This window comes from Anopheles maculipalpis, chromosome 3RL (assembly GCF_943734695.1).
Source record: "Anopheles maculipalpis chromosome 3RL, idAnoMacuDA_375_x, whole genome shotgun sequence".
Lineage (NCBI taxonomy): Eukaryota > Metazoa > Arthropoda > Insecta > Diptera > Culicidae > Anopheles > Anopheles maculipalpis.
This window is the reverse complement of record NC_064872.1, coordinates 84,705,639-84,731,458: the sequence shown is the minus strand read 5'-3', so window position 1 is coordinate 84,731,458 and position 25,820 is coordinate 84,705,639. Positions and strand designations below refer to the sequence as shown.

Genomic DNA, 25,820 nt, shown 5'->3' with positions numbered 1-25,820 from the left:
AACGAATCACACCGTAATGGCAGGTTGCCACGAATACTTGCGGTGCCTGGCAGGATATTTGGATCCTTGTTTTGAACGTGACTGCGATCAATCGCACCCTAGTGTGGCTGTTGTTGCGTCGATCAATTCCGACACCTTTTTGTGTCCGTCTTTCGTTCCATCTTGGTTTGGAAAAGCAGATATCAGCAGCACCGTGTTAAACCCGTACACCCCACACCAAGGTGACATTGGGTCCGTTTACATAATAATAGACCCACAACGCGCGCGCCAGAATCGAACCTTTCGCCCGAGGGCCGAATGTGAATTTCCTCTTTGTTTTGGTGCCTTTAGATATTTGGCCACCGACTTCTGTTCGGCGCACGGGACAAACGTGACAATGTGCCAGTTACCGGTCGCAAACTCGTGCACTGTAATAATGATCGTAACCATTCCGGCAAATACCCAATTAATCTCCGTTTAAACGGTGCGCAAAATGTGCATTTGGAATGTGATAAAAATTATTTCGTACTTTGACCGTATTTGATCGTACATATGGACCTGTTGGTACCCATTTTTGTTTCTTTGTCTTCCATTTCCATGCTTTGTAACGTTACACCGCAGTGCAACCGGAGGGAAATTAACAGCAAAACAACAACACCAGCCCGAAAACGGAAGCGATCCGTTTTGGAGGCAAACATGCCAACGATTAAAGCGTTCCCCTTCCCAAAAAAAAAAAGAGCGGCACACTGAAGCGTCGATGCCATCGTATTATTATGCAAATGGTTGCACCCGTCTATCATCCGGTGAACCGCGGGTGCAAGTTTTGCTGCTGCATGCTACCTGCAAGTGCACAATCCGGTGCAACGCTCTGGTTCGCCTTCCGTATGACCTCGAGGCAGTTCAGCATATCGCGATCGTTGCGCTGACCATCGTGTAGTGAACCGGGATTGAGTTAGTTGAGTAAATAATTTTAATTTCATAGTCTTCGGGTTCTGTTGGTACAGCGAATGGGGTGGAGCGATGGAGGGAGGAAGGAAACGGTGTATTGTTTCTTTTTAAATATTTACTTTTATTTATTCTTGCTTAAATAAAGAGATGATAAGAAGAATGTGATGGAGATCGGGATGGAATCGTATCCACCAAGAGTCAATAGTGGGATTTCTGAGGGATTTTTTTAAACAATATTACTTAACTGACAGATACCAGTTCATGGTTTTGATAGTGTGGGAGGCATGTGGAAAATAAACTTATCAAATTTAAACTACATAAGATTCATCTGGAGCGATAATAAGTAATCGAAGTTACAACGGACGGTTCAGGACCCAGTGTTGAAATCCTATCTAAAATCAAGTCAACAAGCACAGGAAAAATAAGAAATATTCAATAGATCTAAGAAGGGAAATCGTGTCAAAATTTTAAAAAATCTCTTAAAATTTGGTTTTTATTAAAAGTGCCGCAGAGAAGAGACTTAACCCATTAACCATTAGGTGTTCCAGGAATTCAGAAATCCAAATGTCTCTGGAAATATCAAAATCAAAATCGGAGCTCTGGATATACAAAATAAAATGGAGTTCTGATCATAAAAAAGGACTCAAAGGATCTGATTTCTCCCCCTATATTTCACTTTCTTTTACCTTTTTAATGGGATTTAATATGATCATTTTGATCATTTGACTAGGAAGTGAAATCACATGACAAATACGGTTAATCAGACGTTTAAGACGAAGATAAAATGATTTAACTGGAGCAGAATAGACTCAAAATGCTGTATTTAATTTGCGACAAAAAATTTATCGGAAGTAAAAAATAATAGAAAAAATTTAAATATAAGCTTAAGTACACAATTCATACTTGTGTGATTCTGTGTTCAGTGCCAGCGAAAAGTAATCAAACGCCGTAAAATAAAACACAGACCAATCTAAGCTTCAAACATTTTTCAAATCATCTCATTCGGACAGCTGCACCACTTCATCACACGCTGGAGATGATTTATTGCTGTGCGAATTACATCGAAACCAATCGCGGGCCCGACGGACCATTGAAGTGCCGTGCAATTTAAATATGCTTTTGCCCAAATAATGGGAATCTAATCGCACTGCATCAAAACCCTTAGACGCGACCGTCTTGATTTGGCAGCAGCATTCAGCAAACGTTCTACAGGCAAAAGAAGACAGAAACGATCACTCACTTCTCGACCATTGTCCTGCGTTCGGTTTGATATTAATCAAATATTTGGATGCTGCCTGTCTAAGGATTCAAAAGAAGGTCTCAACATTAGAGTCAACGGTGAGCAAAATGGAGCGACAGGAAAGGAGTTCAAAAACAAAGCGCAAGGGTGGCAAAATGCTGAGTTGTGCATCGAGCTGACCGTGAGACACAAGTGCACATCAAAATTAACCTAAGGACACAGGAAGCCCCCCAAAAAAAAAAACACGCGCTGAAGAATCAAATCCGTTTTTGCATTATTTTCGTCCATTCGCTCTCAGGTGTCGTCCACACACGCCAGGAGACGAACGTCCAATTATGCATCTACATAACTTTTCATTATTCGTTGCATTTTACCTTGCGTTTATTTGAACGCCTTTCCGAACGCGTTTGGATCCTTTTTTTGTGGTTCCTGTTTTTCTTTTTCTTTTGCCCACCAAATTCCACCCCAAACGTGATGATCGGGGCGGCAATCGGGAGACTTTTTCTTTGTGCTTTTTGGCTGGTTTTGTGACGCCCCATGTGCATAGGGCGGATGGAATTCGGTGGAAATCAAATTTCAAAAAGAACGCCACCAGTAAGTGACTTCGCACATGTGCGGCCCAAAATCGACCCCAAATGGGAGTGCAACAAAAAGAAAAGAAAAAAGACTTAAGACGAAGCAAAACGCCATTAGCCTTCACGCGCAGGCGCGAGTCGATCGGAGTGCGAACGCGCCACACCAAGATGGAGAGTGTGTGCCGTGACGTCGGCACGGCAGGCAGCAAAAACGACACGTTTTGCATCACGATGCTTTCCCGCAGTCGGTTCGATCTGATGATGTAGATTGTGTCCTTTCGCTTATTCTTTTTGTGGTGTTGATGCTCCAAGAGTCCGAAGCTGGGCGACAAATGTTTGATCATCGTCGATCGTCGGTCCAGAAGTTTTTCAAGGGCCGTCTCTACGTTGGTTTCGCTTACGCTTTTGGATGCGTTTGGTGGACTTTTTTCCCTTATTCATATTGCCTCCCCTTTTTTTTGCATCCCTCTCCCCCACTCTTCCGGGTCGGCAGGTCCTTCCCGCGTGCCTTTATTTGCACAACAGATTTTGTCATCACGGTGCGATCATTGTCGGTGGATGGCGCGATATTTCATGCCTGATACTACCACGTCCGAGCACGGCTCCCGACTGACTTCAGAGAACGCTGCGCACATGAAGCACACGAAGCGAACGCGTGAAGCGAGTTCTCCCGCGGGGCGTTAGGATGTAAAATCGCTGCACATAAGACCTTGGAGCTGGATGATTTGTCTACCCACCAAGGGAGTAACATACCGCGCGCCGCATGTAGAGAGATGTTTGTTTGTTTTTATCATACGCTTTTGTGTTTTTTTAATTCTTGTTTGCTTCTTCGGCGCTCACACGCACCCGAAGTACTGCATGCTGCTTCTGCAGTATGTTATTGGGTTTTAGTACTTCTTTATTTTGCTGCCGTTGTCTCCTCTTACCTATTTATGTCCTCCAGGCATCACTGACAGCATTCTCGCATCCACGGCACGAAATACCGACCGGAGCAAATTGTCGTTTGGCATGACACGCCGACACACGGCTCGCCAAAGACACTTCAGGGCGAAGCGGGCTGAGTGTTAGAAATTTGCATTGCATATTTCGTTTGATGCGTTTTTTTTTTTGGGGTTGATTTTTTAAAGCTTTTTTTATCGCTCCTTTTCGCTTTGTTTACCTTTCCCAAAACGATAATTTTCGAACACGAGCATTGGTTAATGGTTAGTTGATAGTTGCTCTTCTTTGGCCGGGACAACACGTACGAGGATTACAGAGCGAGCGCTTGCTGATGGATTTATGACGAGTGAATGGTTCATAAAATCGCGAGATGCTGCTTCGGGGCTTTTGGTTGTGTTTGTTTGTTTAAGAACTGAGCAAGGAAATGTACCATCATTTGAATGAGCATGCAAATAAAACTTTGTGCCAGAGGCGTAGCAAAAGCTTTTAAAAGAAAATCGACCTAATGATAATGAGAGCAGGTGCATTTGTAACTATTTTCAATACACTTTAAAAGTCATTAAAATATGGAAGATTATTTGATTGGTTTTCTATAGAATCATCTCAGAACGTAGGAGTTGGAAAAAATGGCGTTTGCTATTATACATACAATGTGTTCATTTGATTTTTACTCTACTAATCTACACTAGAATACTTGCTCTCTACCTAATCATAATTTTATAAGAAAAATATGGAAAATGTTTGTATTTTCTGCAAAGATTGCGACCAATTTAGCCCGATAAGCGTAAGCAAGAGTAGGATCTTTGAAACAGTTCTTAAGCAGTTTACGACGTGAGCACTATGGATCTGAAATTTTTGTGGACAATTTCTAAGCAGCTTCAAATTCATTGCGAGGCTCTTTCTTTATCTGCTTTTTACTTCTATCTCTAGCTAGCTTCTACCAAACCTTCTAGCTCCCTAAAGTGTAGTTTCTCTCAGAAAGAAATGATACTCCACTAGATGTCATGTTGAACAGTTTCGAAGTTATATTTCACTAGATTATCTCTCTTATATTGCCATGAAGTTTAACTTTGGTTCGAACCCTTTATAGGCAGCTCCTAGGCATCGTTCGAATGTTATCTTTTCTATCACAAGACAATACAATTTAATCAATTAAATTGTTTCAACTTATGACTCCCAAAGTCTTAAAGGCATTACTACATGGGAGAGGCATAAAGTCTAGTGTCTTACAGTCTCTTTAACTAAACTAACTTTTAAATATTATTTTTCAACAAAACCGATCGATCGAATTTATTTTTTTTTAATTCTCTTGTATTAACGTACCAAATGTTTCGGCTTAATTGTGACTCAGCATTTCAGATGCAAACGCAAATGGCAACGGGGTCATTCCCGCCAGCCACCATTCCATCCGTACCGGAGGCATTAAGTTTTCCATTAAGCTCCGAAGCATTGACGCGTTCCGGCATGGGCCATCCACACTGCCTTCGTCTAAACCGGCTTCTTTCTAAAGTGCAACACCAGCGGCACGCTCGATACGCATCATAATCCACCCTTCCTATACCTGGCCCACGATCAACCTGTTCCCATTCTGCAACGGCACCATTCTGCAACATTGTAAGCAGCAGCCGAGCACGATTTATGGATGCGAGATGCCGATGGAAGGGAACGCAAAAAAAGGTGCCATATAACGCCCCGGATCGGTCAGCATCAAACGCGAAATGTGGCCCATTGCAAATAGGGCTCGGTGATAGGGAAGCAAACAGGCTTTTGTTGGAATCCAATTTTTCGGCCCTCTTTTGCGAGCATCTCAAACTGGTGTGAGGCCATCCCCCCGAGAGACGTGAAAAGATCTTTCAGAGAGATCAGCGAAGATCTACGAATATCCGTATCATTAGCCGTAAGCAGGTGTCAATATTTTAAGCAGCATCGCGTTGAAGTTTGTACCAGGTTTAGAGGCGCTGAAGCCAGGACCAATTTCAATGTGACCTCCGGCTGAATTTTGGACGTTCGCTGGTACGTTCCCTAACCTATAATTTAACACATTGCCGTGTTTGATCATTTGGCCGATTCGATTTGTTTGACATGCGGTCTCTAGGTTCATATGTGCCGGCTAGAAAAGACCCAGTCCACAATGTTCTAGCAAACCCAGGCACCGACTGCCTGGTGCTGGTGCAATGGTGCTAATTAGTTACTTAAACATCGGCATCCTTATCGGAAGGTATCGATCGACTACGGAGAAGGTATTTTGCCCTGCACGTCCTGGTGGTGCGATGATGATGCTGCCGGTTCTTTGCTGCTGTACTGTGATCGTTTCAGTGCCGGTAGGCGTACACCCTCACATCAGCCCATCCTTAGGGTCATTTATGGTTCATCAGCAACGACCGGTTCCGCACATTAATCAACAACCGACAACGCCTTTAATGATGGCGGTAGGGTGAAAATAATTTCTACAAACAAAACATTTATTTTGATGAAAAAAGCGTGCCTGCAGCTGACAAGCTTTGAAGGGGTCTTACTATGGACTAACAAATAAAATTTATGGAAAACCAGATTTCTTTCTGCTCGTTCGCTTAGATAAATGTAATGGGGAAATATTATTTTATGTTAAATAAAAGACCCGGCATTAAGTGTGCCAATCGATATGGATGATACAAATTAATATGACAAATTTGTAGGTTAGATTTACATTCAATGTTTAAACGATAAAGTCTTGTACAACAATGTTCTCTTTGAAGTTTCAGCCAACCAATATCGCCGGAATATTATCATGTCATTACCCAATAAGCACTGTGCGACAGTGAGAAAGAAAACCTTCCCTGTTTCTAACGACACAAACGTTCTCGCAAACGAAAAGCTTATCACTTGCTCCCAATAACCGTGCTCAATAATTACACGCGCTTGCTTTTTAACCTCAAGAATGTAATTATTTCTACAAAAATAAATAACCATTAACCGATCCGCTCGCTTTCTGCTAATTATGTGAACCTTTGCAGCTTGTGCTGCTGCTTAAAAACTCTCATACTGCGAGCTATAATTTTCTGCGACCCACTTATCAGGAACCATCGAACCATGGGGACACTGTTGCTAAGATAATAAAAAAGCGATCTGGAAGTGCACACAAGCATTTGAAGCGGGTGCTACTCTCGTCAAATGACTGATCATCACTGTCTTTCGTGTTGCCAAGCGGTACCAGTGCTGCTGGCGGTTAAGGAATCTGCGTGACCAACGCCGCTGCAACACATTAAATCACTTCACCAAGCGCGAATTTTGTCAGGTTTCGTGTGCCTGGAAACGAGACCGCTCTCGCTACGTTCGTGGGTCTGTAATTTTGCTGCTGAAATTGCATCGGCACAAAACAAACAAAGTCACCCGACGGTCACATAGCTGGCCAGCAGGGGCATTAGACGTCCAGTGGTTGAAATTATTATCACCCATTTTGGGCTTGGTTGGAGCGAGTTTTTCAACACCGAACGCATACCGCCGGAAGCGTATAATTTTAATATTTGAATTTATAAACATCCCTTAAATGGTTTTGGGGGCAATTCCCGGTTTCGTCGGTAGAAGCGGTGCCATCATTGGGCTTTGTCGCTGCTTTTGTAGCGATGGAAATTTGCACCCGTTTATTGGTTTTAGTTGGGGGAAACATCGGCCAACTGCATCTCCAATGTATCGCAAATTGATACTCATATTCGTGTTAATTTGCGTTTGATTTTTTTTTTCTGCTTTCTTTCGATCCCTGTATTCGTCGTTGCATCTAACGTATGCAGGCACTTCGTCACAAGAAATTCAATTCAGAGCGCAATTTAAATTGAGGCAGGAACAATAAATAACAAAAGCTTATAGTTGCTCAAGACCAAAGAATAAATGGATACTCTTCTGCTACCGTAATTGCAACACGCCAACCGGCCAGACCCGTGATCAGTGGGTTCTTGAAGGACCAAAGACGCATGTAACGCGCACGTTATTGTCGAGTTAGCATTTTTGCAGAAAAAGGGAGAAACCCATAATACCAACAAGAAGAAAACTGGCCCTTTTTTGGTAGGGAGTAACGCGGAAGCATCAAACTCCTTCCGTTTGGAGGCAAGTTACACGATCGTGTTCCGACGATCACCCCAAAAGTAACCCCCGAGGATGATCCTTTCAGGCGTCACTCACGCGTTTCCCACGAAATTGAACTACCGACGGACTGCAAATTGGTGCCGCGAACCCCACGCTGAACACCGACCAACCTGATCGCTAATTATGCGCGAAACTCCCAAAAAAAAAACGGTGCATCAGCTCTGCCGGCCACATGGTGCCAACGCCACAATTTTCTCGTCAACCGCCATCGCTGGCCCAACTTACTTCTTACAATGCCAAACTTTGCACAAATGCGTTTGATGTCTACTTTATTTGAAAGCCAAATAACCGATTGGCTTACGACACGGAAAAAAAGCTAAACCTAAAGCATAAAGAAAAATGCAAAGCCATCGGTTGTTGTTGTTATTGCCACTGTTAAGAAGCGCAGCACGAAATTAGCTTACTCTTTTCGCTGACGCACACACTAATAATAGCTGTTCGCGAAATACAACCGAAAAAAAAAAGCCAAAAACCTTCCGTGCCGCACCACATGTGCGGATTACGGTGGATTCTACACCGGACTCGTGACCAGCAATTAGGAGCCTTGTATTACAAGCCGCGGTCGCCTTCGCGCCACTCTTATCCTGCGTTCACGATGACAGTGTCCACTTGGGGGATGTTGAAGGGCTTGCACAAAACATCCTTTCTACTGCACGGGCACACGGCGCACTGTTGGGCAGTGAAAGCGCACGATCACGATCGATGGAAAAACCAATACCTTGCATGATCAGTTTTTTTTTTGTATTCAATTTTCCAAAATCGATCGATTATCGTTATCGGAATCGCGATGATCAGGTGATCGTGCTGATGTTGCGTACGTAAATGAATTAGGTGTGAATTTCGGTCGGTTGTACTGAGGGTAGTAATTTTGTCGTTAGGTGATGGTTATTTACGTGAGGTGTGATGGTGTGCCTGGACGGATTTTTAATACTAAACGTTTAACAAATTGGTGCTTCGAAATTCTCGTTTTTTTTCCCACGAAACTGATAATTTGCATTTCGTTTTCGGCTTAGCTACAACTTTAAACTTTAACTTTAAAAGGAGGAACTTTAAAAAATTATTGACATATGGAAGCTACGATTCTTTAAATAATACTTAAAATTACTTTAAATTGGATGGCAAACTTTATAGGTTTTCAATATCATCAAAAGTCAAAGTAGTCAAAGCCAGAACGATATGATGGTTGGGGCACGTGATGAGAATGCCAAGAAGGTCCTAGTCAGCGACCGTCCGACCGGCACGAGGCGTAGAGGAACACAACGTATTCTTCGACCTTTGGAAAGAATTGTTGCAGTTTTGAATTTCACATCGATTTTCTAAAGATTTTTCTTTTTACACCGATCTCATCATTCCTTCACAGATGTTGCTCTGGAATGCAGCCCTACAAAAAAACCAATTCATTTTCGCGTTCGCGTGCTAATTTATCATCTACTTCCAATTGCCTTTTTTAATTTAAAACCTCACCATGAAGTCCAGCTCGAAAGCTAAACCATACACACACTTCAGCGCAAGTTCTTCTTTACCTGGGCTGAGTTGATTACGGTTTCGTTGCTATTTCTAAATCAAACAACTGGGCGCCTCTTACCCTGAGAGCTATTTGCTTTATGGTAAGTTGGTTTTAAAGTGTTTCTTCCTATCGTTCTGCCCATCATTCTTCTTCCGTGTGCGCATGTTTGCACAAGAAAGTGCCAGGATCATAAATTAGGTCGGCAAATAAAATGCTGTTAAAGCTGCATCCTGAAAAATCACTGGGGATGCTTGGCACCGTGGCTTTCCGACTTCGTGGCAACACCCTCACATCCCACACTTCCATTGCCTAAGTTTTCTTCCGTTCCCGATCGTATCGAAACGGACCATTTTGCAGCTAATCGCACCTCCTGCTTCCTGTCGGCGTGGACAGCCCACCAAAAAAAAAAAAAAAAAAAAGGAAGTCTGGCGCGCTAGACGACTCACGACGCCACGGCAGCCTGTGATTTAGGAGGTACAAAAAGTTTGTTTATTTTCTCAGCTATTGATTAATGACTTTGTAGCTTTTTAGCGCACCAAAAAACCACAAACGATTCCGCCAAACCATCGGCAGATCGCTGACGCGAAGGATGGGATGGATGGTTGGTTGAAGTTTGCTTTTTCAAGACAAACGCAATCTGCTCAATTGCAACGGAAACGGTCAATCCGCACGATCGGGACGCTCGGCGTCCAGAGGGAACAGGGAACAAAGTACAAATACACGATCATGCATCATACTTCACCTGCCGTTGAAGTGTTTAATGGTTTCGGAAACGTTTTGACCGGTGCAGTTAAAAGTTATAATCATATGTTGAGGGATTTAAGATAAATACATTTTACGATGCAGTGACCACGCGATCAAGGAAAGCGAGGACCGTGCTTAAGGAGATGATCGATCGTGTACTCAAAATAATGGATTTTAGTTTTTAATATCACAATGACTTTTAAGTAGTTCAGCGTGCTTTTTGTCGTGATGTCTTTAGAAGCCTTGTAAAACTATACTTAAATATTGAAAATTATGTCATGGATCGTGTGTTCCTTTACAATTGAAACTGGAAATTCATTTATCGTGATTTTAGTAATTACTGTGTGCGGTTATAACTACAGCGGTATAACTCATATTTTCCATGGTCAACTGTCAGACGATGAGCTTTCTTTTGGTGATGGCAAGTGTTGTACACAATAATAATTTGATAAAAGATAATTACTTTTTCAAATGCAACTGATAGTAGAAAAATGTTCTTTTTGTATTATTTATTTAATTTATTGTTTAATTTCCTTTCAAACAAATCCACACAATCACGCAATCATTCCAAAGCCTAATCACTCAAGGCTTCAAACTTCCTCCTCGCACTGATACCATCACACCCAAAGCCAACAGTCGGAAACAAACAGATCATCAGTCTACAGCTTGTAAAAACAAACCTGCCAACAGACATTCATTCATCTTTCCCGCCACCTCAGCACACGGCTGCAGAGGACAGTGCCACAAAGCCCGACTGAGTCTGCTCGCAACACCATCATTTCGTCAGCACCAGCACCAAAATGATTACGATGCTGCTGTTTCTAATGCTGACGATGCATGTCAGCAGTTTGCAGTTGTGAGGCACACATTCTTCTTCGCCCCTTTCTCGGTGTGCGCGATACAATTTCTGACCGGGGTAGGAATGGTCAATCTGCAAACAAAAACGTTCCGATCGATTGCTTCAAAATACAAAATCTCCATACCCGAAACGGTCGCAAAAGAGGTTCGCGCAAAGGTTAAAAGTCCCACTTACGGAAGGTGTTTGATGGGAAAGAGATATTTTTGTTATTGCCTTTCGTGTCGTGACTTTTCTGCCACATCACCGGCACGTATCGTAAGTGCAGCCGAATGAACCTGCAAATGTAGTTCGCCAAAGGTTCTAATTAAAATTCATCGATCGATCCCGGACCGGACGGATCCAGCGCCCAAAAATGCACAAACACATAATCTAACAAATTATTCTCTTTAGGATCGAGCAGTTTCGAGTGAGAAAAATCGATAACAATTACATCAAATTGGTGTGGAATGCAGATGGCCGCCAATGGGGCGCAGTGATTTACACTCGGTCGTAAGATTTTATTGCCGCGCCAAACGCTCCTCGGTGGAATCGTTCACTGGCCACCGTCGTTATGGGGAGAAGCAGCACCCGATACTGGGATTTGTTGTGGAGGTACCAAAACACTTGCACCTGCCTGAGCGTGGAGCGCCAAGCAAAGACGGCCGAAAGTGTTTAGCAAAGAGAAAATGGCACGTTTGGATGTGCATTTAAATTTATCAGTCACCAGTGGCGGCACCGTGAATATCCATTTCAATCTTAAATGATACGCTCGTATCGTCTAACAGCTATTGCCGAACTTATTTATACCAACTCGAGCGAGCCGTGGCGAAGGTCTGCCAATGATCCTCACCTCGAATGTCCCGAGGCATTGTAAATGAGAGTTTTACCACCAGATGATACTTAATGATTAGCTCAAAACTAAAAATGAAACAAAAAAAAATGACAAGCTTACTCCAAGGGAAGAATTTAAAACACACCAAACACCGATCGCAACCCTTGCTGAGGTTTGCCAAGAAACAGGAATTCTATATTGTAGTGTGGTGCCGGATCAAATCGATTCTATGTAATCATGGTTCCTCACCACCACAGAGATCCGTGTGCGAAAGATGTGCGAAGATTCTCACTTTTGCTTTTTAATCAAATTACGAAATAGTTAATGTTGTGGTTAAGTTACAAAATGAGCTGTACGAAGTGCTGAGCTTCCCGTCATTGGCCAACGGAAAACCGCTGGCAGGTTTTCGTTAGCGTCAGATCGTTAACGAATGGGCTATCGCCAACGGGCATGCTCCATGTGGCGTTCGATACTGGACCCGGCCCGGTGGAATGCTCGTATGATTTCAAATAAACACGTAATAAGCAACAATTTTTACACTTCACTGGTTGGTAGGGTAAAGGGGGTGGGACAGAGGTGTCTTAAGATGATGGTTTGAGTGTGTTGTTTCTTATTTGAAAATCTTACTCGGCGAAGGGCTCCAGGGTCAATCTAAAAGTTCCATGGTTGTAACGAAAGCTGAAATTAAATATTACATATTTCACTGGAGCAAGTGACTCATTTCAGCTAAATGAAACTCAAACAAATCAATGTAAAAAAAATAAGATACCGAAAATAAAACATATAAGAAAAATGAAAACTTGCATCGTCATCACAAACAAAACATCGAACAAGCTAAGAAGATAAAAAAACAGAACAGAAAAGCAAAACCAACTCTACAGAAAGTTATAAAATTCAATGAAAAATATCAAGTAAAAATTTCAAAGCAGTCAAATCTTATGACTAAGAAAATGTAATGATCATCATCAATCAAGTCCTAGAAGAACAACTATACAAAAAGGTTATAATTTATGACTAGTTGAATATAAATTAGGTCAAACATTCAACATTCAAATTTTTTTGTAAAAATGTATATAAAAATTGTAAATAAATAAACTTAACAAATAAATCTACATGAAACCTTATGAAAACTTTGCAGCCTACCCTCCATGACAAAGAATGCCGAAATCGGCACTTGCTACAAAACACAACCCCACTGTTATCTGCCCCTGAAGGACGTGGCGTGCGAAAGCAAACACCTCATCAAACCCTAGTCGCACCTTGCGCATAGTTACTCTCGCACACACACACACGCACGGCCATCCTAAACCCAATAATTTTGATAATGATTTGAATAAACAATCATACAGAACGATGATGCCCAGGATATCGTCTCGAGCTAGTGTTACTTTTTGTTTGCTCTACCTTTACCTTCCTACACAAAAAAATGGTTTCTCGGCCCACTGAGATGTGAGAATGCCAGACCAGCGTAATGACGGGGTGCTGCTGGTGATGCTGCCAAGGATCCGAATGCCCGAACAGCATGTGAGCGTGCGCCCACAGGATCACCACGGGGCCACTTGACGCTTGGCGGGTCCCTTTTCTGGCGTGAAGTGCTAATCGGCAGGCTCAACAAAACTGCTCGCACTTGGCGCAGGCTGTGTAGCTCATTAAACATGATTTGAATTTTGAGCAGTTTTTATAAGTCAAATTCGGCTGAATTCAAGGAACTATGTAAGCGCGTTTAACGACCAGTTGGAGTATTACTATTGGGATGTTCGAGATAAACAAACGTCGAAGGGTGGTATCGTTTACAGTGGAAAAGGGCTTATTAACGTACCGGTGTGTTGAATTGATTTGCAATATCTGGCACAAACAAGGAACACATTCAAAGCCGTAATTTTATAAATCGACTTTACAAAGAAGGAATCCGCTGGAAGATTCAATGTCATACATTACAATCTCAAGTCAAACTATTTGGCAAACAAATCGTGTTCAGACAAGGATTACTCAAGCATAATTTGTATTAAATGATGCACATCTTATCGTATCATTTTGAATCCAGTCAGGGCAATCTAGCGTTCTTTTCCAAAATAACGATCATATAAAAAAATACGAAAAAACCCCAACTACTTCGCGATCGATCAATCGATTTGTATAGAAGTTCTGAGCTTCCCAGCGGAAATCTGTTACAACCAGGACCTTTTAAAATTAGACCTTGAGCTTCGTATCTTTCCCTTTTTTTGTCGTAAACAATTTAGGTCTCACTTTTCGGTCGTTTGGTACGATTTAATCTTCTGTGGATGAAACGATTAAACTTTAGTTATTTTCTTATTCTTCTAATTTCAGCTAATTGCCGTATTGACGCTAAATTGATTGGACTATTTAGCGTCAGCAATAAATTAACAATTCGGTATCATATTGACATCTAATCTAATAAATTTTAAAATTCTTAGATATAATTTCTTAAATTACGAAATTACCAAGAATAATATTTTATTTCAATATTTATTTATTTATTTTAAGTGTTACGACGCGGAGCCAAATTCTCAGTTCTTTTCGAGCTGATTTTGTACAAATTTTTCGAAGCATTTTCACCTTGTTTTTTGCCATATACCGGGCATGATCGGTTACCTAAAATAAAAGTCCTGTTTATGAAATTAAATTTCGATCTTCTTTTCTTGATTTTGAAGTGGGAATTTAGCTGTTTTCGCACGAAAGCCAAAACCTAACGATCACGATTTGTTTTGTTTGCTTAAGGCGGTTTATGAAGCATACAGTTGCCACTGTGTACTACCTCGAGCAAGCAGAAAACGAACGTATAATAATGACTTTTGTTAAGATAATGCCCCCACCACCATCGGATCATTGGCACGATATGTTTATTTAGCTCATCGCTTTAAAAAGGCAACGTCAATCGCTAACGATCATTCGCACGTCCCGATCGCGGCCGCTGCAACGGAGCAGATGCAATAACGATTAATGCATCAGCACCGAACAAGACATCACTTTAGACAGGGTGGGAAATGATGTCCTCCACGAGGTGAAAGACATATTCGGTAGATATACGTTCAATAATCTAACCCGCGAAAAAGGGTAAACTTTTGGAAAAACACGATCATTAATCATCGAGTGGTGCATCATCACTATATGCACGGATGTGGGCAGTGAGTGAGGTGTTCTTCTAACGAGCCAACTGGCACACCGTTCAATTATGCACGAGTTGTGCGCTGCTGCAAGTGCTTTTCTGCCATTTTCTGCCTGGTTCGTCCTTCGTACCGCAAATATTTGTCCAAGCGTCAATCATGCTCAAATGTTGGTTATCAACGTTGCGTGCCCGGTGCATACACGCGCATCTTGCATTATGCGCTTCGGCCACGGTTCACAAGCATTTCAACACCATCGGCACGTTGTAATCGTGGCCCCGAACATGGGCTTGATAATTATTTATTCCTTATTATGCACGTAAAATGTAGAGCAGCAGCAGCATCCTGATCGAAGGAAAAAAAACGCTTGTTGGACTTGAGTTCTCGTCCTCTAAGGTGCACTGGCGCTTGTTGTAACGTTCAACTTGAACAGCACCAAAAACAGCGACAGGTTTCATGCTTCGGGGCGTTACCTGGACCTGAAATTCTTCTTCCCGAAGCATCAGTTACATCGAACAGCTTTCTAACAAGCCTGTTCAAATATTTATTTGTCGCGTCTGGCGCACACACACACAGCAATCGAGACAACAGCTTGCCTGCTACGGGACACGAAACGCACCAAGGGATCGGACAAACCGAGAACGCAATTCACACATCATTATGTTGCGCCGTTGCACCATGCAATCTTTATGCAGCTCCGGTGCATCTTCGCGCCTCCGGGCGCCCATCAAGAAGCTTTCCCCCGCCGATGTGTGGAAAGCCGAGTGTAACCGCTCGAGGTGTTAACGTGATTTGTATATTTTGTGCACGGAATGGCGTATAATTTTTACGACGTACTTCCAAACCAACCATGCGGTCGGTGCTACAACATTCGCCCCCGGAATCGACACCCGGACGTATGGGAAGTGCCGATGTTGTGCCGTTTCGTACACATTATTGCACACGACAAATTGGTTCGTTGACCATAAGGCAGAGGAAAGACGGAGGAGAAGGCGAAGAACACGGTCGGTCAAACATGGTACATGAGCCTCCTGATGGATGGATGGATGGAAGGTGTGGCTTGGGTATGATATTAAATAAGCTCAACAAATCGACATTTGTTAACCGAAGTACACAAGGTTTGCTTGTTGAGTGTGCGGCGCAACAAACGTGTTATAAAGATACAATGAACTTTTGGGGCGGATGGGCAGTACCAGCGTAAAGGTTGCCAATTACTGTGCATCGGAGATCGTGTTTGTTACAGGGAAATTTATTAAATGATGGAAATTTGTTGCGTAAAACTTAATAAATTCTCTCTAAGTACAAATAATATTCCGAATTTCTTAGGAAACCTCATATTACTCAAGAACTACAAACTCCAAACATTTGATTGATTTTAGAAAAGCCTAATGGACCTTACTTTTATGTAAGTCTTGTCGTACAAGGACGCTATAGGCTACAACTACAGTCACGAAAGATCATACAAGAAGCCTTATCTACGAAGACACTTTATCGTCTAAGGCGTCTTGCTGCTCTATTCAAGGATATATGTAAAACGGAAAAGGTTTGAAATACGGACCCAGTATCTTGACTTCCAAGACCTCATTCAAAGAGCTTCGTCTTCGACTAGACTTTATAGACCACGAGACCATCATAAGGACGGAAATCACGGAATAAGGACGGAAATCAAAGCCGGTAGGATACGTTGGGTGGGGCACGTGATGAGGATGCCAGACTCATGCCCCACCAAGAAGGTGCTCGTCAGCGACCCGTTCGGCACGAGGCGGATAGGAGTACAACGAGCTCTTTGTCTGGATCAAGTGGAGTCTAACCTGTCGGAGATCGGATGCAGCCGTAGATGGAGGACTGCAGCCCTAGACCGAGTTTCATGGAAACTGATTGGAACCTGGCCATGTGGAACCTGGCCAAGGCTGGAAATCTGGCCATGTGGGCGCGACGTGCTCAATCCTGAGCAGGCCAAGAAGAAGGAGAAAAGGTGCTACTTGTAATGAAGGACATAAACCACACATTGGACAATCATCCTATCCTGAGCCTGATGAGCCGAGTGCATTGCAACATGAAACAATTAAGTTTAACCACACATGTTCAATTTGCTGTAAGGTGCTTACCCCAACGATAAATAAGACCCATTTGTTTGCAAGTGTCATTGAGTGATGTATGCTTACAGGTTCCTCGAAATGTGGCAAGTTTAAGACAACACAATCGATCGATGACAATTCGAAACATCTTAAACCAACACTACCCATGCTCAAGAATGCGAAGATAGTTTGAAGTCAACGGTGGTTGTTTCCTCTCCTGAGAGTCGTCTCAGGACCAGCTTAGCGTCGTACGCAAAGAGTCCTTAAATTTCATTATCAAGGATTAGCATCTTTCCATGCCGCATCTCGATCGAATGAGTAAGTAAGAAGATACATATAAGTACAACAATCACCACACCCTTCAATGGAGGACTCAGTACGGTGAAGAGTTCTTTTCAGGTTTTTGTGTACATTGTCCTTCTTTCTTAGGGTGTTTGTGTGGGTACCGACTAGCCGTACCCCGGAAACCCGGAAACCATAATTAATGAACAGGATCAGTCGTCCGTCGGTCGGCAACACACAATTCCGCTCATATCCACGCTTCACGGCCCGTCTATAGGATTGTCGAGCGAAAGCGGATGGAAAGTGAAATCTGAACAGTGTCCCTTCTTTTACTTTGTCCCTGCAGTTGGTTGTGGATTTTATTTCAAAACTTCCAAACCAAAGCGCATCAATAATGGTCGCATGTCCTTTTATTTTATATTTTGCCAAAAAAAAAACCCCCGGTGCAAATTGACCACGTAATGGAAAACTGGGACACCGAACCCGAAACAGGAAACGATCATAAAGCGATTAGTATAGGAAAAGCGATAATAGTGCTTTTTTTTTCGTCGCACAGTAAATTCTTCCACGACTTGACCGGCTTCAAACAAACAAGCACACAGGAAGGACCGTGTCCATTTCCTTTCTTGCTGCCTGTGCTTTCCATGTACGATAGGGACCTTTGGAGGAGATTGAATTGAAAATGAGGAAATAACATTATGGTCGGTGAAGTGTGACCAACAACAGAACCGTCATTGTTTTCCGTCCAGTATGTTGGACACTGGACAAGAATTATTTTTTTCCAAGCAAACACGCTCTTGCTTTGTGCATTGTGCGGTGTAAGGTGTCAATATTCTTTGGACAAGGATTTGGGATTACTAGCGTATATGGTGCCATCAAGTGTCTGATGATGCTTTATGAACTGGACTAGGAATGAACTAACAAAGGTACTAAGAATGGATTTGGCTCTGAACGCTTCCCCTTGATCAAGGGCTGCCGTTTTTTAGCTTTAGCGATTAATTGGGCGGAGCTGACGGTCGAGAGGGGCCTCGCCGACTAGATGGGTAAATCTCACCAAACTTTCAGCCGCGCCAAAGCAGTACGAATCTAGCCGTACGAGTACAAAAAATTCTTGTTTGTATCGGAAAGCACAAGCAAATGTTGCACCAAAATGTGATTTCGAGTAACAGGAGAAAATACTAGTGCAAGAGGTAGCGAATTTCCCCGATTTTTCACGAGAATGCTACTGGTGCAATTTTTCTAGAAATTTTGGGACCCTCTAAGTCGCCAAAGGAGCATCCAACGGCACGCCTCGGTCGAACCAAAACTAAGAGAGTTATCACCGATTTTCCGAAGAAAACCCCATTTTCGTAGATTGCCTGGGTGGTGGGGTGGAAGCATTTGGATGAGGTGTTCCACAGAAAGAAGCGCGATTCAAACACGCATCCAACGGTATGCCGGACGCCAGGATCGCTCCAGGAATGATCGAATTATCGTCGATTTTCCACGGGAATGTTGTTGTTTTCCGCTATAACATGACAAGGGGTGGAGGAATCGGGTTGGAGTGTTCGGCAAAAAGATGCGTGGCCTCAAGACGAATCCAACGGTATGACGTACGTCAGGATCGGTCTAACACTGAGCAAGTTATCGACGATTTTCCAGTATTTTCCGCTATAATTTGATGGGGAGTGGAGGGATCGGGTTGGGGTGTTCGGCAAAAAGTTGCGCGGCCTCAAGACGCATCCAACGGTATACCTGACATCTGGATCGGATCAGGAATGATCGAGTTATCGTCGATTTTCCATTGGAATGGTGCTGGCGGAATTTTCCCCCAGGTGTTGGAAAACCCCCCCCTAGTTCCCTTTATTATACAAAATACATGTAGAAAGTCTTTTTAAAACAAATTTTAAGAAAGAAATAAAATTGAGGATGAATATCTTAAATTGGGGAAAACACTCTTAAATTGAACGGAAAAATATTTGCCATGACGGAAAGAAAATAATTTTCTGGCCACTTTTAAAATTTCCATTTGCTACCTCTTCGCCTGGTATGCTCTCCTGTTACCCCTGGTCAAATTTTGCCGCATCGAAATCCACTAAAATCTGGCACAAAACCCGACCAGGAGCGACTGGTAGTAACAGGGGAACATGACTTCGAGTAGGTAGCTCGGGCTGGCCAAAAAATTCCAAATCCAGTTTTAATTTTCGAAATCCAAGTTAAAAATGACTTGGAAATTTTATGTTTGGAATTCAACTTTTAATTTTGCCTCGGAAATTTAAAACTGATTTTGGATTTTAAGTTTTAATTTGGAATTTTTTGGCCGGCCCGAGCTATCTCCTTGAAGTCATGTTCTCCTGTTACTATCAGTCGCTCCTGGTCGGGTTTTTGTGCCAGATTTTTGTGGATTTCGATGCGGCAAAATTTGACCAGGAGTAACAGGAGAGCATACCAGGCGAAGAGGTAGCAAATGGAAATTTTAAAAGTGACCAGAAAATTATTTTCTTTCCGTCATGACAAATATTTTTCCGCTCAATTTAAGAGTGTTTTCCCAATTTTATGTTATTTCTTCCCATTTTTGTTTCTTTCTCAAATTTTCTCTGAAAAAGCCTTCACAATGTGTTTTTTGTAATACAAACGGGAACTAAGAGGGAACTTCCGGGAAATTCCGCCAGCAGCATTCCAATGGAAAATGGGCGATAACTCGGTCATTCCTGGTCCGATCCTCACCCCCGGCATACTGTTGGATGCGTCTTGAGGCCGCGCATCTTTTTGCGGAACACCCCAAACATATCCATCGAGCCCCGCCCAATTATTGAAGAAAACATTGTAAAATCGGTGATAACTCGCTCAGTGTTGGTCCGATCCTGACGTCCGGCATACCGTTGGATGCGTCTTGAGGTCGCGCAACTTTTTGCCGAACACGCCAACCCGATCCCTCCACACCCCGCCAAGTTATAGCGGAAAACACTGGATATTCGGCGATAACTCGGTCATCCCTGGTCCGCTCCTGGCATACGGCATACCGTTGGATTCGTCTTGAGGCCACGCATCTTTTTGCCGAACATCCCAATCCGATCACTCCACCCCAGTTCAGTTATTGCAGAAAACAACAACATTCCCGTGGTAAATCGACGATAACTCGTGTCCGGGGGCCCCGCATCTTTTTGCGGAACGTTCCATAACTATCCCTCCACCCATATATTGTGAAAAAATGCTCTTTTTGTGAAATAACTGGGCATCGGTAGGCAGCATTTTGACGAAAAAGCATCGTATTTTGCTCAGCAGGTTGCTTGGCGCATTGCATACTTCGTGGCGCTCGTAAAAGCTTATCAAACTATATTATGCTAAAGCTTTTATTTACTATAAAGCGGATTGCATACTGTTAGACGGAGCAAGGATTCGAAGATTTTGAAATATTTCAAACAAATTTGAAAATTGAATTGGAATTTGAAAATTTTCGGCGCGATACCGGCTACCTCTTTGAATGGATGCTCCCCTGTTACTACTAGTCGCAGCGGGAACAAAATCGGCACCAAAGCGGATCAAATATCGATGCAGTAAGATATGGTACTAGGTAACAGGAGAACATACCAGGCGAGTAGGTCGCAATTGGAAGATTAAAAAGGGATCACAAACTTATTTTCTTTCCGTCTTATAAATATTTTTTCAGTGCCATTTAAGTGTATTTTCCCTCATTTTATGTCATTCATTCTCATTTTTGTTTCTTTCTACAAATAAAGACACTTATGGTCCGATCGGAGCCATCCGTATACCGTTGGATTTGTCTTTGAACCACGCATCTTTCTGTGGAACATTCCACTTCGATTCCTCAACCCCCCACCCGGTTATTCTACGAAAAAGGGGTTTTCGTTGGAAAATCAGCTATAACTCGCTAATTTTTGGTCCGATAAAGGCGTGCAACACTACCTTGGCGGAACTCAGAATGCTGCTGGCGGAATTTTCCGGCAGGTTTTAGAGTGTTCCCCTTAGCCCGTGGAATAAAGAATTTAAAAGAATAAAAAAGCCAACAAGCGACAAAAGACCCTAACTTTCGGACATAATCTAACCATAATTTATAAATAACCAATAAACCAACACCAGAGCACGGTATTTGCTTTCAGCTGGAAAAATAAATATTCTCAAATACTTGTCTCATGTATTTTCTCCTTCATTAATGGTTTTTAAAAACTTCACTACATAAAATCGGATCTCGTTCCTTTCATTTTTTCGTTTCCACCCATTTCGACATTCATCCAGTGCAATAATGTGTTTTCGCACAAACAGTCACATTACCCAATGCGGTACACAACACACAAAACAAACAAACAATCAAACACACAATTACATTTGTTCTACTGGCTTTCTTTCACCTCACACGTTCGTTCGTCCCTTCGTTTTGTTTTCTGATGCGCCCTCCACTAGATTAGCCTCCAACGGTGCTGGTTAAACGTGCACTATGCTATAAGTTAGCTAGGTAAATAAGTTAGCTACAGTAATTTTTTCTGGCCGTCCGGATCCTCCTAAAGCTAGCATAAAAGGACTGACGAGGACAAAGCCGTCAAACACGATTCTCACATCGCTTTTATAAAGGGTTTTCCATCGACTTGGGAGGGAAAAAAGGCATTGATGTACGATTGTGTCCAAAGAAAATACAGCAATCGCACTACAAAATGCCGGAGAGGACAAATCAGCTACACTAATTCCTCCTCTTTTTGTTTAACAACGTGTCTGTGTTGCTGAAACTCCTATAAATGTGTCTGGTTTGATTTTATGTCACTTTCTTGCCGATAGTTAAGTTCAGGAAGGTTTATGTCCAACAAAAAAGCATGTTTGGCGAACGTTTCTTGCAACATTTTTACACTGTGTGATCGCTATTTTCGCCTCCCTATCTCTCCCCCTACACAGTTTTTTTGTGACCGTCTAACAGAGAACATAAACAATTCAAAAAACGACATTCAAACACGTGCCTTGTTGTCGTGATGCCGCTAACAAAAATTATCTTCTTCTCGGTTCCACAACAACGATCATATACTTGACGCAGCTACACGACATAATCTTGTTTAATTGATCTACAATTGAACTTTTGTGAGTGTTTTGCTTTTTCCTTATGTTACATTTCGATTTGAGCGTGTTGCTGTTGTAGCTGACTTAAAAGAATTTACAATGGGGAGGGCGAAAGTATGTATGTGTCATCCTTGCTTTTAAGGGGTTATACGTCGATTTATAATGAGTTTTAAACACCCTCATACACACCCTGCTAGAGCTTTTTTTTTGTGTGTCATGGTACAGCTGGTTAAAAACGTTTAAACTTGCTACACATTACAATTTCAAAGTAAAAACGTGTACATGTGACTGTGTTTTGTTATAAATAGGAAAGATAATTGTTACAAACACTAATCGCGCTATTCAAAGGTTACAACATATCAGAAAGAGTGGTTCGCTTCGCGACTGGTTTTCTAGAAATTTGCTTTTTTCACCAAATCCCTTTCGAATAAGTGATCCTCAGAGCGATCGCCTATCGCTGCCCTTTCACAATTCACAACCATTTTTGCGCCAAATTTCCCGTCTACACTTTACCCGAGTGATCTTCAACATGGTCAGGTGCGTTGTTGCATACGTTTTACCCAATTTGGCAGCATAATTTGGAGTGCACACTTTCCCCGAAATTCTCATTTACCCTACTGCGTCTTCTGTGGCCTCATACTCGACTCATTTCAAAAACGGGCGCCCTCTCCGCGGAATATTGAATGTATGAAATCCTTTTCAACCCATTCCTAAATCTTAGATTAGGCTTTTTTTACAGTTGCGCGTAAAGCTTCAAATCTATTTCTCCCATTTGTGTTTATATTTGGCAACAATTTTTATGTTGTTTTTGTTTCCTAAACCTAGCAACAGCTTATTTTGTATTCCTACACAAGAGATGTTGTCGCTTGAAAAGAAAACTTTAAGCAATTCGTTCTACTTCCACTAATGAATGAAAGTGAGTACTTGCTTGTTAAGTAGTAAGTAGAAGTAAAAGAAACAAAACTATGTAAGATAACATCTTGGATGTACTTTACTTTACGATTACTTTAATAGATTCTCAAACTCTTCTCACCGAAAGAACAAATGTAAGTAATACCCATTCACATGCATTTCTACAAATTCCATGCATGTGTCTGTTGTTAAGCTATGCTCAATCCAGTTTTTTTTTAATTGTATCCTTTGTTTCACAAAACACGCTTTCTACCGGCTACCTTTTGCAAATAGAATGTTTAGTTTTACAAACAAAACAATAAAATACTTAGAGCAAAAAGGGGAAAATGTACACTGACGTACACAAAAAACGGTAACTGTCCGCAAGAGATGCACACACATTTAACAATTGTGTTCCTATCGAATTCCTGACCCGTTCTCAGCTAGTGTTTGAAGTAAGTAGTAGTAGTAGTTGTTGCTGTGCATTCGTTTTTGTTTTTTCAAATTTAAACGATTCGTCAACATGTCACCTCTTTGTTTTATTTAAGATTTCAGATACCGTGGACGATCATCTGTGTGAAATTCTGTCCTCTTTTGCTACATCTAAAATGCATGTACTAAGAAGAGTAGCGAACGTGGCGTGTTTCCTACATGTGCGCGGAATTCTGTGTGTGTGTAACAAACAAACAAAACTACTAAACACACCCACTGGTAAATAAACAATTTGATCACATTTGCTTCTTAAAATGTATAACACACCGCCGGATGTTTCTAATGCACACCTTTCTCGCGAAGGAGAAAAGCGCTTGTCCCGCGCTTCGAGCTTCTTCTACATACACTTCTAGAGCCGTTCCCTTTTCTTACCAACCGTGTGGCAAATTACTGGAAGCTGAGTTTTCCCTATGCGATCGGTAAACAACGGCAGATACACACGCTTAAAAACTAAACAAAATAGTTATCGGTAAGACTAAACATAAAAACGTAACAAGATAAATACTTTTGTTTTTGCAGAATACCCGCGTGACTTGGACTCGGTACGTACGGTGCGAGCGTTTTCTCCTCCTCTCTAAACCGCCTTAAAACATATTCTTCCCTTTCCAACTGGTATCCGTACCTCGTGAGGCGTTGCAGTATCGTCTAGATAAAGAGGTTGTGACCGGGTTGTGCTAACACAAAAGCTTTACACAAAAACACATTCAACATCAAAACTGGTTGTCTACCTACGAGATGTAACTGCTCACAAGCGAGTGAACTACTTACACTTAAACAAAACTTAATAAGAGCCTGCTGCACTGTTTTTGCTGCAGTGTGTTACAAATTGTCTCACTAAGAGAGTGTTTCCCATTGTCTGTCTATCTGTCCGTATGCGTGTGTGTGTGTGTGTCTGTTTATAAATATATTTGTATATAGTAAGTGCCCTAACATGGTTTGTTTAGCGAAAATTTTATCTACTTAATTTTCTTGTCCTATTCATTTTACGTACTTATGAAAACGTGGGCGCTTTAAACAGCTACAGGAAAACACAACTGTACATCATCTTCGTGAAGTAGAAGAAGTACGAGAGACACACACACATACATATTAAAAACATAAACACATCTATTGCCTTTTACAACAGGCAAAACCCACAATCTCGGTTTTTTTCGCCCCATTTTCGATGCTTCTCTAGCGCGTCGTTCGTTTTGTTTCGGTGCTTACAGCTACACAGCTACATGCTAAAAACTCTTGCGGGACTTGGCTTTAAATAGCTCCACTTTTGCTCATATCACCAATTAGATTACCACCCATACTGAAGCGTGCCCTCATACTTTAGCTCAGCTCAGTTTCATTAATTTATCGCCTGTTCTGTCATCTGCCGACAGAGAAATTCAAGTCGCGAGTTGATATCAACGATACTGCTGTTGTGGTTGCTGTTACTGCTACTATCATTCTGGCCACCGCAATCCTTCGCCATTAGCAGCGATTGTTCTCCTGCCGAACCCATTATACTGCCACCGGAAAGCTGTTTCATCGCACCGTTACCTTTTACCGAACCACTGTCAACGATCTTCGCACCAGTGGAACGATTCTCGCCCGACACGGAGCACAGATTGTTTAGGAAAATGGTCGGCGGTGGTACCAACGGGTTGGCGTTGTGATGGTGATGCGTAATGTTGCTCAGCGAATGGCGATGAAACATAAAGTTGGGATGTTGCATGGCCGGTGGCTGTAGCGAGGGAGGCTGCTGCTGTGAGGATTGTTTGTGCGGGGGCAGGGGTTGCTGTTGGTGATGCTGGCTGGTTGGTTGCATTGACGGGTTAATGGTTGCCATCGGTTTCATGACGCCACCGGCACCACTCGCCACACCGCTTCCACTGTGTAGGGTAGAAGCGAAGCTCGGATAGGAGGAGCTTTTGTTGTAATTGGCGGTGCTATTGTTGCTGCCGCTATTGCTAACACTGTTGGCGGCATTATTAGCGTGATGGAAATACTGATGGGCGGTCATGACCTGCGACGATGCACCCGGTAGAAGGGAGTGTGGTGTCTGCGGCGAAGGTCCCACGGAGGATGCTTGCTGGCTCGCATTCAGATGGTTCGGTGGTACAAAGTACGGTACGGAACTTTTGCGGTGCGTTTTTGCTTGCGATTCGTTGGCGTTCACTGGTTTATGCTTATTGTTTGCGGACCATCTAAAAAAAAA

At 42.4% G+C, this 25,820-nt stretch overlaps 1 protein-coding gene across 3 annotated transcripts in view; it reads right to left on the bottom strand.

Moving 5' to 3' along the window:
* Nucleotides 1-25,820, bottom strand: part of LOC126561420 (protein Smaug) — a 469,519-nt gene that overhangs the window by 439,758 nt on the left and 3,941 nt on the right. For 2 of the 3 annotated variants that reach the window (XM_050217554.1, XM_050217555.1), the window contains exon 4: nucleotides 24,949-25,809. In XM_050217554.1, the coding sequence (XP_050073511.1) occupies nucleotides 24,969-25,809 (841 nt within the window). In that variant the 3' untranslated portion in view covers nucleotides 24,949-24,968. Of the gene's footprint in view, nucleotides 1-17,833; nucleotides 17,845-24,948; nucleotides 25,810-25,820 lie in introns of those variants that run through there. The other variant, XM_050217556.1, reaches the window with a different exon arrangement.